This window comes from Ceratosolen solmsi, unplaced genomic scaffold (assembly GCF_000503995.2).
Source record: "Ceratosolen solmsi marchali unplaced genomic scaffold, CerSol_1.0 scaffold56, whole genome shotgun sequence".
Lineage (NCBI taxonomy): Eukaryota > Metazoa > Arthropoda > Insecta > Hymenoptera > Agaonidae > Ceratosolen > Ceratosolen solmsi.
Window position 1 is genome coordinate 6,215,948 of NW_011948425.1, and position 24,971 is coordinate 6,240,918.

The window sequence follows — 24,971 nt, forward strand, 5'->3', positions numbered from 1 at the left end:
AGACATTGTCCCGACAGGGGATTCGATCGGGCGGCCTACTGCCCGGGAAATTTTTGCCGCCAGCGCGGGCAGCAAGCGTGGCCATCTTTGCTGCGCGGAACCGAAATCCCTTGAAAATCCTAAACAGCGTTGCGATTAGCACTATCCTTTCGACGTGAGTCCTTCGTAGGATCTCGTGCTTTTGATCAATCCACTGAATTACCGTGGCCGAAACATTGTATCCATCCACCTATGACTCGAACGAGATAATTGCGTTTACAATCGTGCCTTTATAAAGATGACTTGACCTTAAGGTTTGCCATTGCGAGGCATCGATTTACCTCCCTACACTGCATGGTATACGAGATGGGAAATTCACTGCTGAACGTGATCGTGGGCTTGGACACGTAAATGCCTCGATTTCTTTTTGTTTTTTTTGTTTTTTTTTTCTCCAAAATAGGTTGCGCATACACACATCGTTATTACGTGCTGGCCAAATCAGTCGTTTAAGACATTTATATCGAGATTTGCTGGAAAGGTCAAGTGCAAATTAAACGTTGTTCATTAAAAATGCAAATAAATGGAATTTTATTTTTATAAAAAGATTAAGGGGAATAAAGAAGAAGAAGAAGAAGAAGAAGAAGAAGAAGAAGAAGAAGAAGAAGAAGAAGAAGAAGAAGAAGAAGAAGAAGAAGAAGAAGAAGAAGAAGAAGAAGAAGAAGAAGAAGAAGAAGAAGAAGAAGAAGAAGAAGAAGAAGAAGAAGAAGAAGAAAGGAAAAAGGAGAAAGGAAAAAGGAGAAATTCATTTAAAATAAAGATAAAATTTTAGTGACTACTGTTATTACAAAACAAAATTTTCGTAAATAATTGTATATTGTTGTTTCATAATAATGTTGTCCAGCGGAAAATATCGAAGGTACAAAATTTGTCGAATATTTAATTTGAAAATAATATTTCGAGCTCTAGCAGGCAATTAAAAGAAAATAAATAATTAAAAAATTATCATTTCATTATAGTTTTGTTAACTACATGTAATGACGAATGACGATAATTAAAAGTTTCGTGCGGTCTTGTAAAAGGGCGAATATTTTTTTATTAATTGTACACACACGCGCGCGCGCACGCACGCACACACACACACACACACACACACATAGAAACTGTAATATCGAACATTTCATTGAAATGAAACTGATAAGTTAATTAGCTATTAGCGAGTGCTTTTATTATTTGTCAATGGGATGCATAACGATATATTATCTATATAAGAACATTTAGAGAAAAATGGCCAATTTCTTAAATAATATTGATATAAAAAAGAAACAAGAAAAAAAAGAGAGAAGATTAGCAACTGACGATGGTACATTCGACTCGTAATATGTTTTATTGTTATGCTGTCTTTATGAATTTTAGAATTATTTTATGAAAATTTATTTGGTAAATAAATAATCGATAGCAGAGAATTTGAAGTAAAAATATTTATTAATTGTAAATATGAAATTTCATTCGATCGAAATATAGATAGTCGAGTACATAATATTGTGTAATATAATTTTAATGTGATCGTGCTCGATACAAATACCTATCGATTTTAACACATAAAATACAATATTGTAAATGTATCGTAATATTCACTCTGGTTAATTTTTTCTTTCTCTTTTCTGTCTCATCGTATAATAAGCTCAGTTAAGATACAAATAAGTTTACGCGAGAGAAGAATATAAACATACGGTAAGTCTAATACTGCGAACAGCGTCATAAATTAATCCTTAATTAAGTACGTACAATATTAGATAACATATCGCTGAAACTTGAGTTACACTTTCAAAACATCGACACTTTCACTTTTATAATAATTACGCATCGCAATAGTAGATTAATATTGTATATTAGTATATAAAAAAAAAAAAAAAAAAAAAATTATATTTAATCTGCTTTATAATTAAATGACATTAGCTTTCAAGCTCTACAAAAAAGACGTAATTTCTTCTTTTTGTGGATTTCGAAGTAACTATGCCATTCGATAAAATTGTTTCAATTTTGTAAATCTTCAACATTGCTCGCATTATCTTCCCCTCTCCTCACCGCCAATCCTATGATATACCCGTCCGAGCTTTTTCTAATTTGAAGAATTTTACGCTACTCCCCGATAATGTATAGCTTTGATTAAAGACTTCGATTTATCTGAAACTTATCTATACTCGGATTAAATTTTAATTATTTGGTAAATGTGTCTTTCAACTACAATATATCTACTACAATATATAAGTATAGCTAATTTTTTAAATAATTAATACGTGAAAATAATTGCCACGATATGGAATCTTATAGAATTAATATATGTTAGGACAATAATAACGACATTCCTATGCAATAGACATATATTTTTTTTTTATATTTTTTTTTTCTACACACACGCACATACAACACACACCCACACACACCCACCCACACACACACATATACACACACACACACACACACACACATATATATATATATATATTAAATACACTACATATGCAAAAAAATATTCTTTTAATATTATAAACGTTAATTTTATAATATTGGCTCTTAATGCGTATCTTGGATTATTTTTTGAAAAATCTTTTATTTTGCTCCGTTAAACGAACGAGCTTCGCACAATACTTACTACCTTTTACAATATAATCGATGACATTTGAAAATATCTATTAAATACTCATTTATTATAATATATACTATTATGAATTCAATCAGATTTTTATTATCCAAAGGCAGCTCCGATATCATCACCCTCGCACTTTGCGAGGATCAAATCTCTTTATTAAGATGAAATCATGTTCACGTTGAGGTAAGAAGAATCTGATCATTAATTTTATTACTATAAAATATTGCAATAGCGAATCGTGAAATTTTACCAGGCAATTGAGCATTAACATTACGTGAGCATCGTTGGACAAAAAAAAAAAAAGAATTGCAATGACACGTTTGGATATTCTAAATATTTTATCGATTAAAAATTTTGACTGTTTAAAGATAAGAAAAGTATATAAGAAAGTATATAATTCAATATCGTGTCGTATGACAAAGAAAAAAAAAAGAACAGTCTGGTACAAGCCGAAAGAAAATCAAGTTTCCCCGTTAAACAATAACAATGAATCTTTCTAGCATATTATACATGTATCTAAAGTCATAAACGTAAAATAACCAAGCAGAGAGAGAGAGAGAGAGAGAGAGAGAATAAAGAAGAAGAAGAAGAAAAAGAAAAATAATCGCAAGATAATTCACTTGAAATCCTCAATAATAAACGTAATAAGTAAGAAGCGTTGCTTGAAAAAAGGGCCGAGGAAAATGGAGCGCACGCATTCCTGGATTGTCGAACAATGAAGGTCCGTAATCTTCAGAAGGGTCACTACCACTAAGACAAAATGAGCACTTATAAAGAGGAGAGTCTTCTCGACGGTTTCCCTCTCGGCACTCACGTCTACTCGTACGTTCATTTTTCTTTCTCTTTCTTTTTTCGCCTTTTTTTTTTTTTTTTTTTTCTTTCTTTTTTGTTCCTTTCCCAAACCATTCCTTCCTCCATACATCCTTTTCTCTTTTATCGCGGGGTTTGATGGATAATTTCGGGCCCTACATCAAACTGGAACCTTACACTTTCTATACAACCTGGATGCCTTTGAGCCGATTCTTGCCTTGCGAATGCGACAGGCATAGATTATTTCTCTACTCCTCGCACCACTCGCACATTTCGCCATAATAATTTCGCAATGTCCAACTCCGGCAGCATCTAATATAGATTTCTCCCGACACTGGACGCGCGTCACCTGCATTAGCCGTGTAATTTACAAGTCATTGGTCACTCGGGCTTTTAACGTCGTACATAGACGACGAGCGGCGAAAGTAACATTACACAGCAATGAATACGAACTCGGAATTTATTCTGCGATGCAAATCACGATGGATCATAACGATCGCAGGCGCAATATCCCGTTGGATCCTTAAGGCCGATCAGGGCGAGGGTCGCGAAGATAATCGAAGGGCCGTTCGCCGGCGCCACGGTGGCTCAACGAACGTAAATATGGCACGCGCAGCAGAAGTAATATGAAAGGGCCGAGGTTAAGTCGGCGCTCCAAGTGGTAGGGCCGCGAGGCTCTTCGCGCCTCAGTAATTCTTGAAGCTGTCGGTGAAGGCGTTCCAGGAGTCGCCGATGGGCGCGAGGACGGCGATGACGATGAGGGCCAACGCGAACACAGCGATCACCACGAAGTAGACACCGAAGACCAGCTTGCGGAGGCCGGAATGCTGTAACATGAGGAATAAGGTTAGATGGGCCAAAGCAGGCGACCGGGTCTTGGGCGAGAATGGGAAAGTAGGAATTGACGATCGATGGACTCTGAGCATTCATTAGGCCGTTAAGATTTTTTCGACTCTCATTTTTGTCGCGTCTCATTTTTGACTTCCTCAAACTAGCTTAAGAGCACGTCTCTCTCTCTCTCTCTCTCTCTCTCTCTCTCTCTCTCTCTCTCTCTGTTATTGCTGATACAGCTATTGCGAGTTAATTGCTTTGCCAAGCTTTTGCATATTAGTCATGTTATTAAATATTTTCATCATCGTGTTTAATTTTCGACAATGATGCCAACGAATAGAATTCCTTTATGGAAGAAATTCTTGATAAGCTCAGCTCGTGTGCATCCTTTTGCCAAGAATTAGAGCTCTCGGTCATTATGTCCTCATGCTATCAATTTAAGCAAAAAATCTACAGACGCAATTGTAAATCCACATCTCTTAGAATTACGATTTCAAATTTTATTGCAAATTTCATGTTTCGCCTTCTATAAACATACCGAGAGATTAAATGAAAAATGAAGAAAAAAAAAGTAATAGGAATCGTGCATTTTTAAGAATTATCAAATGTATGGAGGTCGGGATGCGTATCTTAATAACGGACTTTTTTTTTAATTTACGCATAAAAATATGCAAAAATTAATCATTAAAATTATAATTCGTAATCGTTTTATTTAACTATAGCTAATATTTTAAATGATTTATTCATCAGAATTAGAATGCTCCATGAGAGAAAGATGGTATTGAATATCTGGTTATCTCCTCCTCCCCCAACCCCTCCAAAGATATTATACTATTAGTATTACAAATACGTTAAGACTAATGAATTTTTGTTTGTAATATTATTATTTGTATTGATACTATTTTAACATATGAGTTAATAGGCTTAATCAACATTTTCTAGACGGACAATATTTATTATGTTTTCGTAAAGTTTTTGGAGTTCGTTAATTCGAAAGTACAAGGATTTAAAAAGAGGGAATTAGTATAATATATTATCAAGCCAGGGTGCGACTATTGTCAACGTACATTGTTATTATTTTTGTTTATTTCTGTTTGTTTACAATTTCACGACCTTAAATATAGTTATATAAAAAATTTTTAAGGTAATAATTTTAAATAATAATAGTCTAGTTCACGACGTTGCTGTTGCTTGTGCTCATAGGTGAACTTTATCTATGGCTCCTGGGTATCATCTTTTTTTATTCAACTTTTATCACCGAGCAAGTTTTACATATTAAAAACTTTCTTGCAAAAAAAGAAAACGACAATATTTTCTTATATATAATTTTAATTAAAAGTAATTGGTGAATTTTTAATCGATAATAATGATCGTCCATACTTATAGTCCGTTCATAACTCTATTATTTATAAAAAGAAAAATATAAGATTTTTTTATTTTTATGTGATTAAATTGTTTTTTTTTTTTTTTTTTTTTTTTTTTTTTTTTTTTTTTTTATTGTATTAAATTACACGGATAAATTTCTAAATACAATTTAACTTTCTACCCCGAATTTATAGTCAAGTACGTATTTACTAATTTCCTTAGAAACTACCATAGCATGCAGCTAAATAACTTGGACCATAATTTTGCATCGTTTATACAGATTATCAATTTTTCTTCTTAATAAATGACTTAATAAATAATTTTTTTACTAGCTGACATTATTGTACATAGTTCCTTAAATTAATTTAATAATTTTAAAGACTGGCTGTACTTTTAATAAACAAGATCCTTTACGTAGCTCATTCTTATTCTTATTTCTTTTCACTATAAATAGGAATTTATAGGAATCACATTCATAAATTATTATGCATGAACGTTGAATCTTTCTTAGATGGATAAAAGCTGTTATAAATATAAAATCAAGACGAGATTGAGAAGTATTGTAGATGCTAATGAGAAGCGACAATTACGTTAATAATAATAATAATAATAATAATAATAATAATAATAATAATAATAATAATAATAATAATAATAATGATAATAATGATAATAACAATAATACCTTGAAAAATGCAAGCGGAAAATATCATCTTAATGCGTTCGTTTGCCGCATGTGGATTGGTTTAACGAAAGCCAGTCTTGCGAAAAGAATTTTAATGAAACACGACGAAAGGATAAAAATGAGAGAAATGATGAAACTGTTGGGAATAGTGGGGGTGTAAGGAGTCGAGACAGTGTGGCGGACGATTTCACCAACTTACCGGGGCGTCTCGTCTCGCGTCCGGATGCGTCATGGAATTACGGGCATGCACGTCCTTCATGGGGAAGGAATTCACCCTCTGACTTCCTTGCTTGTCTGAGGCGCAGCCAGCGAACTACAAAAATGCAAATCTCATAATATGGCCGTCATGTGCCTTACCTCCGCCAAACTATTCCTCGGTTTTTAGTCGCGGCACGAGCGGGGAATTTTGTCAGGGGCCTTACGTCACATTCCCCTCGCAATTAGGGACCCAGACACTGCTAATGAATCCCCGATGAAGACTTTGGTCCATTATCTTCTGTCCATCCCGCTTCCATACCCTCCCCCCTCCCGCCAACCCCATTCCTTCCGTCGAACTCGTTCATCAGTAAAGGTTTTAATTTCAATTTGTAATTATATTATTTGTAAAGGCTTGCGTCAACGTTTAAACACGATACTACCATTTTCTGCTTTGAACAATCTTAATTCGAATGCTTTGAATGAGCATTGAAAATTTTCATGCGACATTAATTATTAAAGTATGAAAGAACATGTTCTTTAAAGCTTATAGATATAATAACGCACGTATGCCCTAAAAGATCGTAGACATTCAATTTGAACGATCGTGTTTATTATTCAAAACATTTCGTTAATATCGTCATTATAAATTTTCTCTCTACGTCGAAGTACTTATCCTCAGACATAATCCCTTAAAACATGAATGGCAAGATAAAGGGTGTGATGTAGCTTTGAAATAAATTAAATTTACAAGCTCAAGCTTCTGTATTTCAATTAATTTCTTTACATCAATACGATTTTACTCTCTACTTTATCTACTTAATCAAAAGATAATCGAATCAAATATTATTTACGCGCACAATGTTTCATAAATCCGAATAATTAATTTGTTAAATTTTTAACTTATATTAAATTACGTTAAATACTCTTACGATTAAATAATCACGATTACCATGTTCTTATAACTTAATGTCACTTTATTGATAATAGAATTACCTTATTTTCTAGAATGCAAGTAACTCAATTTCAAGTCACTTTAAGCCTCTTAATCATTAATAATAACTATAGATCATCGCACGAGTCTTCGTGAAATAAACTGCTCTTTAATAATTATTAAACAGCCTTTGAGTACCGTGTCACACGGTACGTTAAAGCCTTATGAAAATCGTAATAATATTCACAAAGACGAGCCGAGTATCTCATTTTGGACTCTTACGTAATCGCACATAATTAAAGAATAATAGAAGAAGACCTGACAGTACCGAGCACTATCTTCTAGCTTTATCATACAGATTACAGGTTGAGAAAGTAAAGTAGTTCGGTTACTTACCGTGAGGAATAGATGAGTCAAAACGTGAAAGACAACGTAGGCCACCAGAATCCAGTCTACCCACTCCGGCAGTTTGGCCTTCGTCAGTCGTACAGCGAAGAATATGGCGATTACTATAAAAAGAATTTAGTGTCGTGAAAGGAATTCAAAGGCGGTTAAGCGATTGGCATTGGCTCATTAGTTGTAATCAAATACGTTTCCCTGCCTTTTCTTTTTTTTTTTTTTTTTTTTTTTTTTTTTTTTTTGTCTCCATTAAACATGTCCGCCCGCTTGCTTTATTGATTTTAAAGGGCTCCAGAGATTTGACGGATTTTGCTATTCTTGCTTGCGTTTGACTTGCATAATAACCTTACGACTGTATCACGATACAAAAGGATAAAGGAAACGAAAAAAACTTACCAAACTATGACTATTTTCTCATTTACTTATAATAGAAACTTTATAACGATAAAACAAAACAAATCAAAACAAGGCAAAAACAAAAACAAAAAAAAAAAAAAACAATGAAAAAACAAGTTTAATGCCGTAACATAGGATAAGTATATTTTGCCCTCGGGATGAAAATGTAGTATTTTTAAATTTTATTTTTGGAGAGGCGTGCGTAAATATATGTGCTTTCTTCTTTCTACAATATGTGAGATTAAAATGAGTATTAAAAATTTTCTTCGGTTCTTTAACATCGTCGTTTTAAAGTAGCACGAGAAAGATGTCTGACATAATAAATTAGCGCTGGATATAATTATTTTTTGGACGCTAATTTTAATTACATAAAATGAAGTCGATAAATTGTATGAAAATTTTATTTATACCCACCCCCCCCCGTCCTCCTCCTCCTCCTCTATTTTTATTAAACTATAAGTGAGAGAAATTCGATTTTAAATAGCGTTCAATAAGAGAATGCAATCATTTTTTTAACACCCGATGTTTCGTAATTTACAAATCCGACGAGTCTAATATTTTATCATTAGTAGACAATTGCAATGTTCGCGGATAATTGTGACGTACACGTGAAATGTACTGCGAAGCCGATATGTACTGAAATTTCAATTAAATATTAACAAAGTTCAAACTACAGGCAATTATTCGATTATGAATTTAACAAGTTCGACAAAACTTAAAAGTTCTATGGTTGATTCTATAAGTTTGTGGTCCAGCTGAACACGTTTTCTCATCCTGTAAAAACTTGCCGTTATTATCTAAAGTTTTATGAAAAAAAATTGTTCACAACCCTTTCTCAAAATATGTAATAATCCACATACGGATATCCTAAGATAAAATAATATGTTAGAGTGACTTTAAAACAATGTACTCGTGACAACGGCCTACTGTACATTATCAATTAAGAATAGTATGAAATTTTGCGATTATTTATATATTTGAAACATAAAACTGGTTCACGTATTATACTCTCAATTAATTCAAGCCAAAGCAAATAAACCTTCCATGAAGTTCCGTGTGTGCGCTCGAAAGATTTTCGCTTAATGAAAAGGATCTTGGGACAAACCATGCGTCCCCCAAGAATACCCACGGGACTTTTCATCTATGCACTTGCATGATTGTATATTGCGCGCGCGCACGCTCACGTACTAATGCGAGTACATGTTACTAGAAGAGCCCACTTCTGGGATCATAACGAGCCGACTACAATTGCTGGGAGTATGACGACGATGCGAAGAGAAAAACCGGTGTCGCTCAAATTTTCTAGTTCCCTGACATTACGTACTCTAATGTATATAGCCATTGAATAAAAAGACGTTGGCATTCTTTGTTGCATTGCAGGGTGAAAATCAATTGACGAAAGGCAGAATGAAAGAGAAATTAAACAAAAATTATCGGCAACGCGAGGCATGGATATGCGTAAATTTGCGCCAATTTCCGCTCTCGCTGCTCGAATCGAAGCCCATAACAAATTTCCAATAATCTTATACTTACTTCCACAGATGTGAGCGGCGTTACCGATGAACCAGTGGACCCAGTTGAAAAGAATTCGCCTCGGTGCACCAGGATGTGGCCTCATCGCCGCCATGAATGGCTGAATGAAGCTGAGTATTGTTGTCGCGAGGCCAATGGACGCGTGATACGTCGCGCTACTCCAGGATTCGAGCTCGACGAAGATGACGACGAATGCACCAATGGTCATGGACCACGTCAGGAACATGAAGAAACGATGCCACTGTGAGAATATTGAATCTTCAGTCAATGGATTGGTGATGTATTGTACGTACTCCATCGTATCAATATAAACGACGCACCGATAAAACATTTCATTCCGACACTCAAAGTTCTTATAAATACGATACTAAAAATTAATTTAAAGCTAATCAAATTTCCCTCAAAATAATTGATTTTACCGTACAATTTAAATTGCATATCAGCATAATGGCCCATTCTATTATATCATATGAAATTTTAGCAATAACATATTTCTAATTTTCATCATATTTCAGTTCTAAACCTTCGATTATAAGGGACTTAGACTTTCTTTTTCGTTTTATGCAATTTTTTTAATATTTAAAGATTGATAAAGAACGCGTAGCCCTGTTTCAATATTCAAAATGTACATTATATTTTTATGAACCGTAATTTTGAATACAGATATTAAATTTTAATCCTTAAGCTCTGTGCTTTTTTTCTCTTTAACGGACCAAGATCTAAGGCTTATCTTCATTTATATCAGTTTTATAAAAATGTCGAATTTTAGTTTGAATAGCATGAAATATTACACATAATTGATTTTTCCGTGAAATTGAATTTTATTCCGTTCTATATAGATAATTATATAGATAATCTAAATGATTGAAGTACAATAATTTATTTTCTCAATTAAAGTGAATACTGAAATATCCAAGGGAAAGCAATTCACTTCTAAAGTATGAGAAATTTATTCAAAAATACATACTTCTAACGAGAAAACATAATAAAAATAGCGAGAAAAACATATATTTACATAATAACGAATATGTGCCAACGTTATTTCTTCAATATTTCACTCACTCTCTCTCTCTCTCTCTCTCTCTCTCTCTCTCTCTCTCTCTCTCTCTCTCTTTATATATATATATATATATATATATATATATATATATAATGTTACTTTTACATACTAATAGCCTTGCAGGCAATATAATTTCATACCCTTGTACATACAAAGTTCAATTACGAATTTCCCAAGATATAGTTTCAGATTTTTAATTAATTGAATGAATTGCTTCCAGTCACACGAAAAAATCTTACTTTCAAGAAATCAGAAAAAGCGTCGGAATATTTTTACGTCAAATTATTATAAATATTAATTTTCGCTATATATGTGAGTTAGCTGTGGTGGTAAGTGATATATTGTAGGAAGATGCTCCCGTTGTTGTATCTCATATTGTTTCGGGCAAATCGATTCAATACTCTGACAATTCGCTGAGGAGAGATTTTCATGGCGAACTGTATATTTCAGTCTGATAGAATTGGCAACCCAACCCATTGAAAAATATTACCAACTTCGTCAAGATTATGCTTTTGGAAATGAATGTGACGTCTTTCCTAGGAAAATATTCCATTTTAAAATTTACAATAATATGTGATGTGTAAATTACTATAATTCAATCATTTTTCTCGAAAACTACGATCCGAAAACTACGCGAAGCTTTTTATTGAAAATTCTAATATATCTAATACGTCGCAATTAATTGAGCAAATTTACATTTATCATTATTGGCAACTAAGCGAGTATTTACACATCTGCAAAATTTTAATTAATCAAACGTCATATTAATTCTGTTACCTTGTAAATAAAACAAGTAGAAAATGCTTTTCTCTCGCATTACATTATGCTAAAATTTGTTTAGAAATCCTAAATTCAATTCGCCCTGTACCTAAATATATAATTAAAAAAATATTCACTATCGATCCCTACTCCCATCTAGTCGGTTTCACATTCTCACGCGCACACCCGCGTACAAAGAACCCGTAATTTTCCATGCACCTGCCGCATTTCCCGGTAAACGAAAAATCCGCAATATCTTGCAATCGATCATAAGCAAATTATCGAAGCTTTGACGGAGCAATGGATACGCGCATTCGTAATCGTCGAACGCAAAGCCAAAAAGGCATCGGCACGGCTGGTGTAACCGTATTTTCAATAATCCGCAACCACCCCCACCCCCCGAAAAACCGAAGAACGAATCTTACGGCAAACCACTGGTCCTTGCCACAGAGCTGCGAGGCAACCCACGTCTGCCGGTAATATCTCGCTAAGAGAATTCCAACGGAAGCTGTGCCGATCCAGGACGCGAGCATGAGAGCTCCGTGGATTCGCACCAAGAGTTCGCTGCTCGCGACTAGGCCTTCGCTGACGTCCGATAGAAGTCTCGTTTCGCCCGAACTTGCCCTGGCGATGTCGTGGTAGCCGACGGATTTCTCTGTGGATGGAAAGAGTAGTGATTGATTTTTTTTTTCTCGAAATTCGCACTGTTCGTGAGTAGCCTGACCTATTAATAAAAGATTGCCCCAATATGTGATAGAATATTTGCGTAAAGAAGGAAAAGGGATTTATGTCCCTTTTCTCGTTGGCCTGGGGGTGTTGTTTTACGCTTTCAGTGCAATCACTCCAAATAAAAGCTTGAACGATGAATTTGTTACTATACGTGTAGCTTTCAAACTCGAGACAGTAATACTTCATTATTATCTTCTAGGAGCACTGTCACCTGATACTTAAAATGGATGACCTTTTCATTTAATTTACCTCCCCTCTTGATATTTCACAAAATTTCGAATATAATAAATGGAAAGTATGAATCGCTGTGATGCGCAATAATTTGTAATCTTATCGTTGCTGCAGAAACGATTAAACAAATCGGACAAATGCATTATATTAATTTTTTAAAGCATACGCTTTTACGAGGCTCGCAAAATATTATCAACCTACATAAGTGCGCTAATTGATTAATGCGAGAACTATTATTCTATTAAATGTAATATTCTTTCTGAAATAATCTTGACTATGTACGGAAAAATAATGTTAATACCCGCGGGGCATACGATAAAATAAACCATGGCTTTAATGCATTGAAGTGAAAAAAAAAAAAAAATAAATAATTTGAAATAAATCCTTCGGTAGAAGAATCGCGACATTAATGAAAATAAATTTTGTAACAATATGATCGCCGTCGTAAAAACATGAATAGAGATGTATTGTCGGAAACTTTACTATAATTACGTATGCACATTTTTTAATACCACGTGGAATATAAAATTAATTATTACTTTAAGGGATTATTTTTTTAAAAAATAACTCACACAAAAATATATCGTGTAGTGGATAAAGTTATTAATACGACGGTGATCGAAACTTTTAAATAAAGGAGTTATGTACATAAGGAAGGCACATTTAGTATGTTAATCTATAATAATATTTTTATAAATAACCAACTGACAAGAATTAATGTACATTTTTTTGTTAATCTATTCACACGGAGAAATATTAATGTAAATATAAACACATTTGAGCTTGTGAATTTTAATGAAATTCTCGAAAAATTTTTAAAATCTATTTAATAATCATCTTCACATAGTAATAAAATAAGTTATTTATAAAGTTGTTTTACTAATACTATAAGCAATAAAGAAACTAAAAACTCTTTTATCATACGCTCTATATATTAAAATATTTATAACATTTTCTTCCTCTAGAAAAAGTATTTTAGCTTTTTCAAAAAAAATAAAAAATAAATAAATAAATAAATAAATAAAAAAAAACAATTATAAAGCATAGAATTTTTAAAAATGAATTATTACATTAATTAGCAACAGAGTCAGGCATTTTTTATAGCTTTGAATGGTGAATTTAACCTAAAATTGTACGAAATATCATAGAATTATATTAAATAAATTTTATTTCTATATTAATTTTATGTATTGTTAATCATTTGACTCAGAATTATTAAATAATTGAAAGTACTTATAAAAAAAAAAAAAAAAAAAAAAAAAAAAAAAAATGAATTCGTAATTCATAAAAAAATTTTAACATTCCTACCTTTTAGCAATTTTCGTTCCCAAAAGTTTTCAAATATAAATATTATCATACGTGTGCTCTGATCGACAAAAAAAACCTTTTCTTACAATAGAACGCGAACAAGTTAAAAAAACATTAACATATTAAAATTTATACTTATCGTATCTTATAATATCGTAATTCGCATTCTCATCTTTAGCTTTATAATTTCTATATTTCTATATTAAAAACATTTTTATATTTAATTCTACTATTTGATATTTAGCTTATAAATAATATAGATTTTAAACTACACATTTATGAATATGCTCTTGCGCTTTAAAATATTTCTGAATATTAGGAAAAAGGTTTCCATTACATTTTTATTTATGTTTCGAGAAAGCAGTAGGTGAGTTTTTAATTTAGCTTAGTTGTTGATTTATAATACCAATATGTTGTTATTTGCAATATCTGCACGGGCTCGTAACATGAACTTTCTTAAGAAGACTTAATAAACCATAAAACAGAATAATAAAAGTTTCTTTTTTATAAAAAAATATCTTACTTAAGAGTGCTTGAATATAGCGATTTTTAATTTTAACGGGTCAAGCTTAGCAATTGCTCTAATATAATAAATGCTTTTATTTATTAACCAATTGAAAAATATTTTAGAGCACATAAGAAATTTATTGCTCAAGCATTAGAAGGAATACAATTTGTATGGTAAAAAATTTTATACCAAAATTCAAAATAAATGCGCTTATAGACAAAGCCGTATTGAGGTAATATTTTTTAGAATTATTTACAGTTACAAATGAAAAAATAACTATGAAAAAATAACCGAACCAATTTTCAAATAATTATTAAAAATTAATTTTTCTTCATTTTCATCCCCAACGCTTGAATAAATTCTTGGGCTGTTGAGATTTTTACCTCTGACTGACCTATTTCGACATTCCATATAAATATGACATAAATCGCTCAATTCGTAGACATGGAAATATTCTTTATACTTTGTCAGACATTTGAATCGAAGAAAATTTAAATTATATGAAATAAATTTTGAAGAGCTTATAAAATATAAATTCCTTTGATAAAAGTGAAACGTAAACTTATTTCACGAGCATTACAATGCATAATACGTAAACTAAAATTGATGTTCTATAATATAGTAAATTTTATATAGGCTACTGCTTGTAGTAAAGGAACTGTAAGCGTTTCAAAAATACTTGAAAAAAATCATAAGGAATGTTCGAGGCTTTTTTTATTATTATTTTTTTTTTTTTTGCGGTGAAAAGGAAATGCCATTATTTTAATGATATTTGAAAATTTAGTTTATAATCAAGTACTGATTTCGTCGCTTCATACGTAATTATCTACCTTTTAAACCACTTCCAATAGCAATCAGCAAATGATAGGGTGTATTAACAAGGTCAAACTGTTGTCCTTGAACTACCGTTAGCTTGTTTCGGAAAAATTTGCACGTCATAATGCCATCTTGAACAGAGCTGGATATTGACTCGATAGCGCCTGGGAGCTGCGAAGTAAGCAAAAATATATATGCATACATACGTACAAACACGGGCGCGCGCGCACACACACACACACAAACACGGGCGGACACCTATACAAAGGATATATTTGTTCAGAGGTGTATGAATGAATGTAGGTCTCAAGAAGTGTAGTTTTACGAGTTATTTCCAATGATATATATGACTTCTCCGTCTCTCTCTCTCTCTCTCTCTCTCTCTCTCTCTCTCTCATCTTTTAGAAACGTGAGATTACTTACAGTTGGAATCCTGATGTTCTTCTTGCCGTCGTTCCAGGACATGTGAAGAGAAACTTGATTATCGTTATTGATACATTCGACAACACTGTCATCGCCCTGAAAAATAAAATTGTATTATTAATTAATGAATTTTTATTCATAACCTATGGTCGATCTACTTTTCTATAAATGAGATATATTAAACCGTAGTCATTGAATGTTCTAAGGCTTGTAAATATCATTCGTACAAACGACAATTATATAAAGCGTCCGAGTAGCGTATTTGCAGTTCCCAGGAACGTAAGTACTCTTTCTGAAAATTTCATTTTAAAAATTTTACTTTACTTATAATTTGAGGGATTTCGTAAGACTATTGACTCAAATTAAAATAACTTTATCATACAATATACCCTCTGAAGTTTTACATAAATTTAACAATTTACTTACATAACTTTATGTAATTTATTTAATATAAAAAAAAAAAAATATATATCAAAATTCATCACGCTTTAGAAATTTTTAGAAATGTACGATATAATAGAATTAATAAGAAAGTGAGGCAAAAGAAACTAGATTCTATCAGGAAAATATGTTATTTTAATTAAAGAAAGTTGTTTCGTTATTCACTTTATAAAACTGGCGAACAATAAAAGTTATATTTGTGTAATATTAAAAATTATGCGTGGCACAGTCCGTCTCGTTAATTATTTGAGAACCTCATCGCTAATGAATATATTACATGTTAAATGATTCCCAAATGATAAACAAACAATGCAGAATAATGACAATGCAGAATTTAATGTCAATGTAATAAAAGCGTTTTGAAAAAATGGTCCATCCAATCATTTAATTTGCTTTTTAATCGATTTCGATCCATTAAAAAAATTTCAAAACCAAATTTGGAATAAACGAGTATATCTTGATAAAATCTCTCTACCTGTATTCCCTCGGTTTAGTACTGATTTTCATTGGTTTTTTTTTTTTTTTTTGCTCCTCAGGTGGAAATTTTCTCTTGTATAATTAGTCGCCGATATAAGCTAAACATAGTAGCTTTTTTATAAAGATAAATTGAAAAGGAAGAAAAAAACTTGTTTTTCTATACACCGATGTTGTAAATCATCAATTAATTACGTATATAATTATATATTTTGTAAAGAAATTGTTTTTAATAAATATCGCGTTGAAATTAATTTTATGATTCCAAAACACCTACGATTTTTTTTCGTTTTTATAATGTAAGCTTTAATTCGGAGCTCGCACTTTAATAATTAATTTAAAGCAGTTTCAACTCTTATGCATTATATTTAGAAATTTTTACGGTTTGCAAATTTACTATAAAAAAAAAAAAAAAAAAAAAAAAAAAAAAAAAAAAAAAAAAAAAAAAAAAAAAAAAAAAAAAAAAAAAAAGAAATAGCTGAATTTTAGCTAATTGACTAAATTGCAATTCGCGTGTAAGCTTAGCAAAGAGTAGACAATAGAACACACGAAGTGGGAGGTGGAGTATGGTAGATTAAAAATTGCAAGTATTTAAACTATCGATATAATGAATAACTTTGACGGAATATTATTGAACTACCATTTTGTTATCGGCGGATAAGCCAACAGCAACGTATTTAGAGTTACGTGACTGCATCTCGAAGATGTACTGCTCGCCTTTAACAAGGACGGAGACAGCGGCAGCGCAATTCTTTTGTTCCACGCAGGCATTTGGTGTTCCGAAGCAATTCTTCGTTGCTCCGCATCCGTCATAGAACACATTGTCGTCGTCGGTGTTCTGAAAGAAAAAATTACAAGCAGTTTTGTGGGCGCTCAACGGCTATTTGCCAGAAGTAATTTACGGCACAATGATCGTATAGATTCTTCTATCGTACGTTTTTCTAAAGTGCATACGTGCATTACACGACAGTTTTTCTGTTAAAATGTCAATGGCGGACCGTGGAGTCGCATACGACCTTTCATGAAAATTACATCGATACGTAGATCGACGTACATAAACATTAATCAAAATCATCGATATATTATTACGATTACGGAGGGATATAATAATAATAGTAGTCGGCCGTCGATTATTGATTTAATAAATCAATAAAGCCTCAAGAATATAAAAACCATAGTGCGATTATGTTATGTACACTAGACGGCGTTACGAATCGATAATTTTTGCCAAAATAAAAATGTAAAAAGGTGATTATCGTACTCGCTTTAAGACTAATAAAAATAATAATAGAAAATAGAGAAAAAAATTTATTATTTGTTATACGCAAATTATGTGAACCTTGTAATTGTAATTAAAAAGCTGGGGAAAAATGGCAAAGCCATTATGAATAATCTATAATAAAAATGTTATATTAATAATAGTGATTGCTGCTAATGATAATTTATGTAATCATCCGCATACTTATCTTCGACAAAAATTCCGTATTTACTTCGTGCCGCTGGCGGTCTATAAATCACAATTTTCTCTATGCAAAACATGAAATAATAATAATAATAATAATAACAATAATAATAATAATAATAATAATAAAATAATAAAAAATATAATATAAGAAAGGAAAAATAATCTGAAAATATGATCGAACAAGCCACATCTACGTACGTGAGCTCCTTAAAGCACTCGAACGCACATTCACGTGCCACATAATTATGTAAAAATTCTTAAAAAGAAGTAGGTAAAACGAGTACAAGACACTCGTATCCTTGAGCCTTTACGATAATATCTCGGCCGATGCTTACGACTATGATAAGCTAGGCTATTGGCTTCTCAAGGCTACAATCTCCGGTCCTCGACATAACAGCTTAACATAACAGTGCGACTTCCGCCATCTAACACTTCCTTCGGCAGGATCATCGCTGTAAATAAATCGGCAAACTCGCCTCAATTTCCTCGTCAGTAATCCCAACTTTAACGATCGGCCTGGACCTTGGCTAACCACATAACCACACAACCCTCGCTCGGCAACGTTTATTTAGACACGCGTGCCCCCAAGTCTGTAAGAACGCCGGGGGATTATCGTTCGTTCGCACGTTCGTTCGCTGGAAAATCCCGGATGACGACGAGCTCGAATCCGCGCCCCGAGGTCCGAGTCGCAAATATTCAAGGCTCGAACGCGCAACCGACTTTATGAGCCGTGACGAAATATTACGTTCGTTATGTTGGCCATGTGTATATCCTGTCATTATTTTAATGCAGCGATGAAGAGTGTAGTGTTGGTGGTTATTAAGGAGTCATCGGGATTCGCTTTGCATAAAGAATCTAGAGTGATGACGAAACTACGAGTGGGGTGATTCATTATTATTCAGATTATGAGAATCAAACGGTGTAATAATATTCTCTTTGGCGTCGCTTTCGTGGCTCTATATTCAAATTTCATCGCAATCTCATTGATAATAGTTCATTGGCGCGCAATAACGGCTGTATTAGGGCGTGCGTGTGTGCGTGGGTGCGTGCGTGTGCGGGTATGTTTCAATGATTCCTTGAAATATTCGAGATTTCAAATGCATTTTTGTTTATATTTTTCTACCTGGCTTTGAGTCCTTTCCGTTTTTGTTTGTTTTTTTTTTTGTTTTTTTTTTTTTTGTTTTTTTACAATACCAGACGTAAATTTCTAAAATATCATCAACTCGAGAACACGAGAAATGCGGCTCCTTGAAATATTTACATAAATATTATAAATTGCATGATTGGATTTTCACTGTAATATTGTGTTTCTTGATAATAATTAATTTTATCACGAATTTTGGACATTCGACTTATTTCGCAATAAATCCCGGTATTTAAGCAACAATTTTACTTAAAAGTTTTATATTCGTTATTATGTTTGTTGTTTATTCAATAGCAAATAACGTTTCACTTAAACGTTCGTTTAAAAATTCGTAATTTACGCTATGTCGAATCCGTCTTTATATTTTCTTTCATATATAAATACGCCAACTCGTATGCTCCACTGACGAACTATCTCTCTCTCTCTCTCCTCTCTCTCTCTCTCTCTCTCTCTCTCTCTCTCTCTCTCTCTCTCTCTCTCTCTCTCTCTCTCTCTCTCTCGTATGTATGTATATATATATATATATATATATATATATATATATAGACAGAGAGAGAGAGGCAAATGACATGAGATAATCCGTTGCGAAAATACAAAGATGAAAGGTTTTTTCTACTTTGGGCATATGAATACGTTGCGCTTTTCGACGAGTGACGTTTTATTTTCCAAAACTTATGGGCCGGGAGAAAAATATTATAGCACGAAAATTTATGAATAATTTCGAGAAGAATGACAGTCTGTATTTGAAAAGATGAAGAAATGAAAAGTTTGAATTAACAAGGAGATTATTGACGATAATCGGATAAAGCAACTCTAAAAAATTAAATTATAATAATTTATAAAAGGTTCTAGGGCTTTAAGAGAAAGTCTTGAGAATTATTAATGATTTTAATTGCTTCAATATTTTTTAAGGGCTAAGCGTATTATTACATTAATTCCGCTCGTGAATAATTTCTTTACTACTTTTATTTTTAGAATCGCAAAATAAAATTTCACCTTAAATAAACTGAAATCCTTTACAAATGTAATAATCCTGTTAAATAAAGGAGACAAAGAATATTTAACCAAGCAATAACAAGTTGGTATGATATCATTAACTAATTAGCATATCAATTTGTCAGCGGAGAAGCGATGATGATTATTTGAAAAAAAAAAAAAAAAATCTTTTTCAAAATTTATACTTGTTAATGCTATGTAGTATTTGTCGAATGAGTCTATTTGTCGAAATATTATTATTACTAATAAGGATATAAGCTTATATGGCGGCAGATTTTCAACAATTCAAGGAAGTCATTGCGGTTTTTTCTTTCCTTCCAAATACATATCTCGTTCTTCACTCTGGCAGTTTAATCCCTTAAGAGGGAAAATTCGATGGCGGAAACTTCATCGACAAATCGCATCGACGTTTAATGATAAATCAGGATGGTTAACGAGTAACCGGATTCTTGCACACTGTTTATCTTTTCGAAAGATGTGCGCACAATTCACGTGTCAACTTAACTTGGAACAGCCGGAAACACGTTTGATGTTTCGGAAATTCGACTGTTGCGTACGAAACTTATGCAGTCGAACGACGGTGCGATGTGCGTTGTGCAATTTTATTTCTCTTCGTACGCGAATTTATAATTTTCTTAGTGAATCTAGTGCTTCGATCGAATTCACTGCGCAAATAAGTGTAGGCTGTTTCCTCCTATTCCGATTGTCTATTAAAAATTATTTAGGTCAGTATATAATTAATTATTTTTTTGTTTTTTATTTTGTTTAAAACTCGACTTAACAATCGATGCATTAAAACTGCATTAATGAATAAATAAGTACATCATTAAAACAAAAGATGATTGCGACATTTTAAGAGATACGTATAAGCAAAGTAAAAATATTTTAAAAGGTTGAGTATTTTGAGTAACGTTAACTTTTGACTTTTGAACAACTTATGCATTACGCACGACTTAATAAGAGATAGAAGGAAGGATTATGAAGTTATTTGATGAATTACTGAAATATTATTAAATAGTCGGGGCGTTTTTCATCGCGCTTTCATCAGCGACAATTCCTTGTTGAAAAGATAAAGAACGAGAACAAACAAAAAAGAGAAAGAAAAAGAAATGAAAAGAAAATTCAGTCTTCGTAACAAAATCATCAGCGCAGACTTCAAGTTTCACTCTCGTTTCCGCGCTCATTTACTCGCCTCGCAAACGTTACATTACAAACTTTTAATCGTCCTTTCAATCTAATTCGCAGAGCTTGAAAATCAACGACTGCAGATCTAAGGTGTAGTAATCGTCAAAAATCCACCACCACCGACGTAACGTCACGTAAGACCGGCTCGAAGCCAAAGAGATCCTAAATGTTATCTACTTATTATTGGCGATGATGGCGGTTAACGGGAGGCACGGGGGCACTGAGCCTCGCGTCATCAATTGAAACGAATTAAATAAATTACATGGCACCGGCAGGCCATTAAACGAGGTGCTGCAATTAGCATCGCTATTACGTATACGCCTTTACGGGGACATAAGCATGGGAAGTAAGCAACTCACAAATACCTTAGCCTGGATAATAATGTGTGTGTGAGAGAGAGAGAGAGAGACACTTACGTGCGGCTTCCTAAATTAATAAATGACGACGATGCATCCCACGTACTTACCACGATCTCGGTAGTCGGTGTGTAGTAAGGCGGAGTGGTGACGCGGGGGAAGGTAATTGTCGGGGGCGTCGAATGTATGTCGATGGAACGTTTCACCACTGTGATCCGGGGCGATTCGACGCCGACCCAGAAGACGTCCCAGGTTTTGCAGATGGTCGAGCTGAAAAAGCCATGCGGAGGTTAGCTCGGCCCTTCATGGCCTCGTCCGAGATTACGGGCCACTGCTGGGGAATAGGCAGTTTTTACGAGAACCGGGACTCGAGCACCGGTGCCGACAATGAGCCGATCTCTCAAGAGGATAAAGTGATGGGAAGAGCAGAGGAGATACAGAGAGCGAGATATTACACTTTTTTTTTCCCGAGATTTTGGACGGGCCTCGGCTGGTGTTTGAGTGACCGAGTGATTATTGCTGCTGTTGACGACTTATCAACGATCCGTAATTACTTGCTAGGATTCGTACTTTCATCGAGCGAATAGTATGATTAAAAGTTTAATACATTAAAATAGATGAATTTGGAGTTCAAAATTATGCCGGCAATTTGGCAACAATGTCATTGATAAAATAAAATCAAATTAGAAATAAAATATTGTCCGAAGTGCGATAATTTATTGGTTAGAATTAATACGATGAAGATACGTGTCAGTGCTATGGCATTTCTCGAATTTATTATTAAACTTTCTCACGAACTTTCGAACGAAATTTACCATGGATTTAATAAAATTTCAAGAAATTTAACAATTTTGGCACAGGGCGCAATGAAAATATTGCCACTTTGGCAAAGCATCCAAGTGGACTTCGCATATGTCTTCTGAGGTATTAAGAAGACAACGTGAAGTTACAATTTTATTCAGCAATGATAACGCGTCTTATGCTCTGCAGAAAATAAACCGGGGAACTCCCGGTGAGATAGTGCCAATGGAGAAAACATGTTTAAATGAACAATCCATGTTGCGAGTCTTCGCATGAGCGCTCACTTTCTCGGTAAAACAACTAAGATAGTAATAATAATAATAATTATTATAATAATAATTATTATAATAATAATAACAATAACAATAATAATAACGATAATAATAGTAAAGCAGTCAATTACTGGTGACTAATTAATTTCGAGATAGTACATTTGGGCTTCTTATTAACAAATAAACATAAAAACAAAGAGTGCCTCGAGTAAGGCGAATTTGTAATTTTTATTTTTTATTTTTTATTTTTTTTTACAAAATAAAATGTTCAAAAAAGTCGTACCTCTTGTTTCACTCAATTTAATTAACGAAAATTTTCTACGTCATAGTTTACCGAAGCTGAAATAAAAATGTTTATGTAATTTTTTCTTTTTAATTTAATAGATTTTTGTCGATTTGTAGCTCTTGAATTGATAATCTATTCTTATGTAATTTTGTAACTTTCTTGCTATTAGATAATATGCATTGAGCAAAGTTTATAGCTCGAACAAGTAATTGAAGAAATTGCAATAAAGCATTTTCAAATATCGTTTCTTCAAAGATTCACGGATTTATTGCGATATCTATTCATGATCGGGAATTGAAAATAATATTTGTTAAATCTGTCCGTCGCGCGCAACAAAAATAGTAAATAAAGAAATACATCAACTTTTTACAATGAATTATTCTAGCCATCTACTACACGACCGTTATCTCTCTAATTTCACTTAATCTCGGACTAATGAGATCTAAAGAATTAACTGCTATGGAGGCTAATAGTCGTACAATAATTACATTTTTCCTTCATTTTTACTTTTCTTTTTGATAATTACAAATTTATCAGTGTTTTCGCTTAACGCTAAATTTCTTAGATTTTTCACGGCCGAAAATAATAGGACATAGCAGAGCGGGATTAAGAGAAAATAGAAGAAGAAATTACTTGAATATAATTGTTCCTTCATAATCTGCTGGAGCCTCCCAGTCAATCTCGAGATTGTGAATTTTCTCGGGCTTAACATGCGTGACACCATTCTGAAATGTTGAAGAATATGAAAATTAGGACGTTAATTTTTCCTCATTACATTTAATTTTCATCTCATTTAACATTGACTTTCACATTATACTTTTACTTTCGGTCATTAGATTCATTCTCACTTTCGATTAACGTGAAAATTGCATTCAATTCAAATATTACGGGAGTATTTTGGTTTTGAAGTTTGCTTGAAAACATAAAATTTCCAAAATAAACATCCCTCTCTCTATAATGCTTAAGATCATTTTATTTCAATCGAATTGTCAAATTTCATGCTTCAATATTAATACTTAATATTTTTTTCCATTTTATCAATCCGAAAATCGCTAACAGACATCTAACAGGCTCTGATAATGCGTCAAACGAGTCCTTGTCGAATTTGCAAAATTTTCATAAAAACGAGTTATCGCGCGCATTTAATTGATGATCTCTGACTGCCCGATGATATTATTAATTTGCAAAACTATGGAGACGCCGAGCTGCGTATTGAGTCTCTTAATTAATTAATTATTTTTCCGATCTCGCGCACAACGTCCAAGCCCACGTTTCAGCAAACATCGGCAGTTAGCAAGAGCTCGATAAACATTTGCAGAAAGAATAATGAATTGGCGAAGGGACAGCTGCCGTATATCGATATTCCTCATTAATCGGTAAAACCATCGGCAAGCGATCCTTTCTAAATATTAAAATAATATGACTCACCTTGAGTCCGGGAGTGCACTCGAGATGCCGTGCCGAGGTCTCCGGCAGATTGTTGAACTCGCCGACGAGCTCGCCGGTCTCGACGTCGCGCGCCAGGATGATGAAACCCTCGTAGCCGTCGCCCTCGGGGCTCCCGAGAATCAGTCGTATTCTGCCCTGGCCCTTGGAGGGTAACAGCTGATAGGGAGGATTGGACGTCTGGGGCGCCTTGTTGTGCATCGGCATCAAGGTATTACAGGTGGATAGTGGCGCACCTGTCGGCGAACTCCATACCGCGGAGGTCAGCAGCAGGCAGCAGCCGATGGCCAGATTGAGACTTGGCCTCATCTTCGTAGCCACTGTAACGAGATGTTGCGAAAGAGGCTGGTGAGTTTAGTGAAACGGAGCCCTGACATTATAACTATAACCACTAGATTTGCTCCAGGCTAATGTACTTGATTTTGCGATCGAGTACGATCCACAATGACGTATAAATGCGATCTTGAATACTTCAATTATAGCGAGTATCCAGC

At 33.4% G+C, this 24,971-nt stretch overlaps 1 protein-coding gene across 1 annotated transcript in view; it reads right to left on the bottom strand.

Annotated features, from left to right (window-relative positions):
* Nucleotides 1-3,755: 3,755 nt before the first annotated feature.
* The window catches only part of LOC105362945 (putative ferric-chelate reductase 1 homolog), a 45,559-nt gene continuing 24,343 nt past the window's right edge, over nt 3,756-24,971 (bottom strand). Inside the window, exons 2-12 of the mRNA XM_011500500.1 lie at nt 24,460-24,797; nt 23,665-23,756; nt 21,783-21,942; nt 17,167-17,364; nt 15,612-15,707; nt 15,203-15,359; nt 12,022-12,251; nt 9,778-10,018; nt 7,846-7,958; nt 6,520-6,633; nt 3,756-4,266 (exon numbers count right to left, since the gene is read on the bottom strand). Of these exons, the coding sequence (XP_011498802.1) occupies nt 4,126-4,266; nt 6,520-6,633; nt 7,846-7,958; nt 9,778-10,018; nt 12,022-12,251; nt 15,203-15,359; nt 15,612-15,707; nt 17,167-17,364; nt 21,783-21,942; nt 23,665-23,756; nt 24,460-24,797 (1,880 nt within the window). The 3' untranslated portion in view covers nt 3,756-4,125. The remainder of the gene's footprint in view (nt 4,267-6,519; nt 6,634-7,845; nt 7,959-9,777; nt 10,019-12,021; nt 12,252-15,202; nt 15,360-15,611; nt 15,708-17,166; nt 17,365-21,782; nt 21,943-23,664; nt 23,757-24,459; nt 24,798-24,971) is intronic.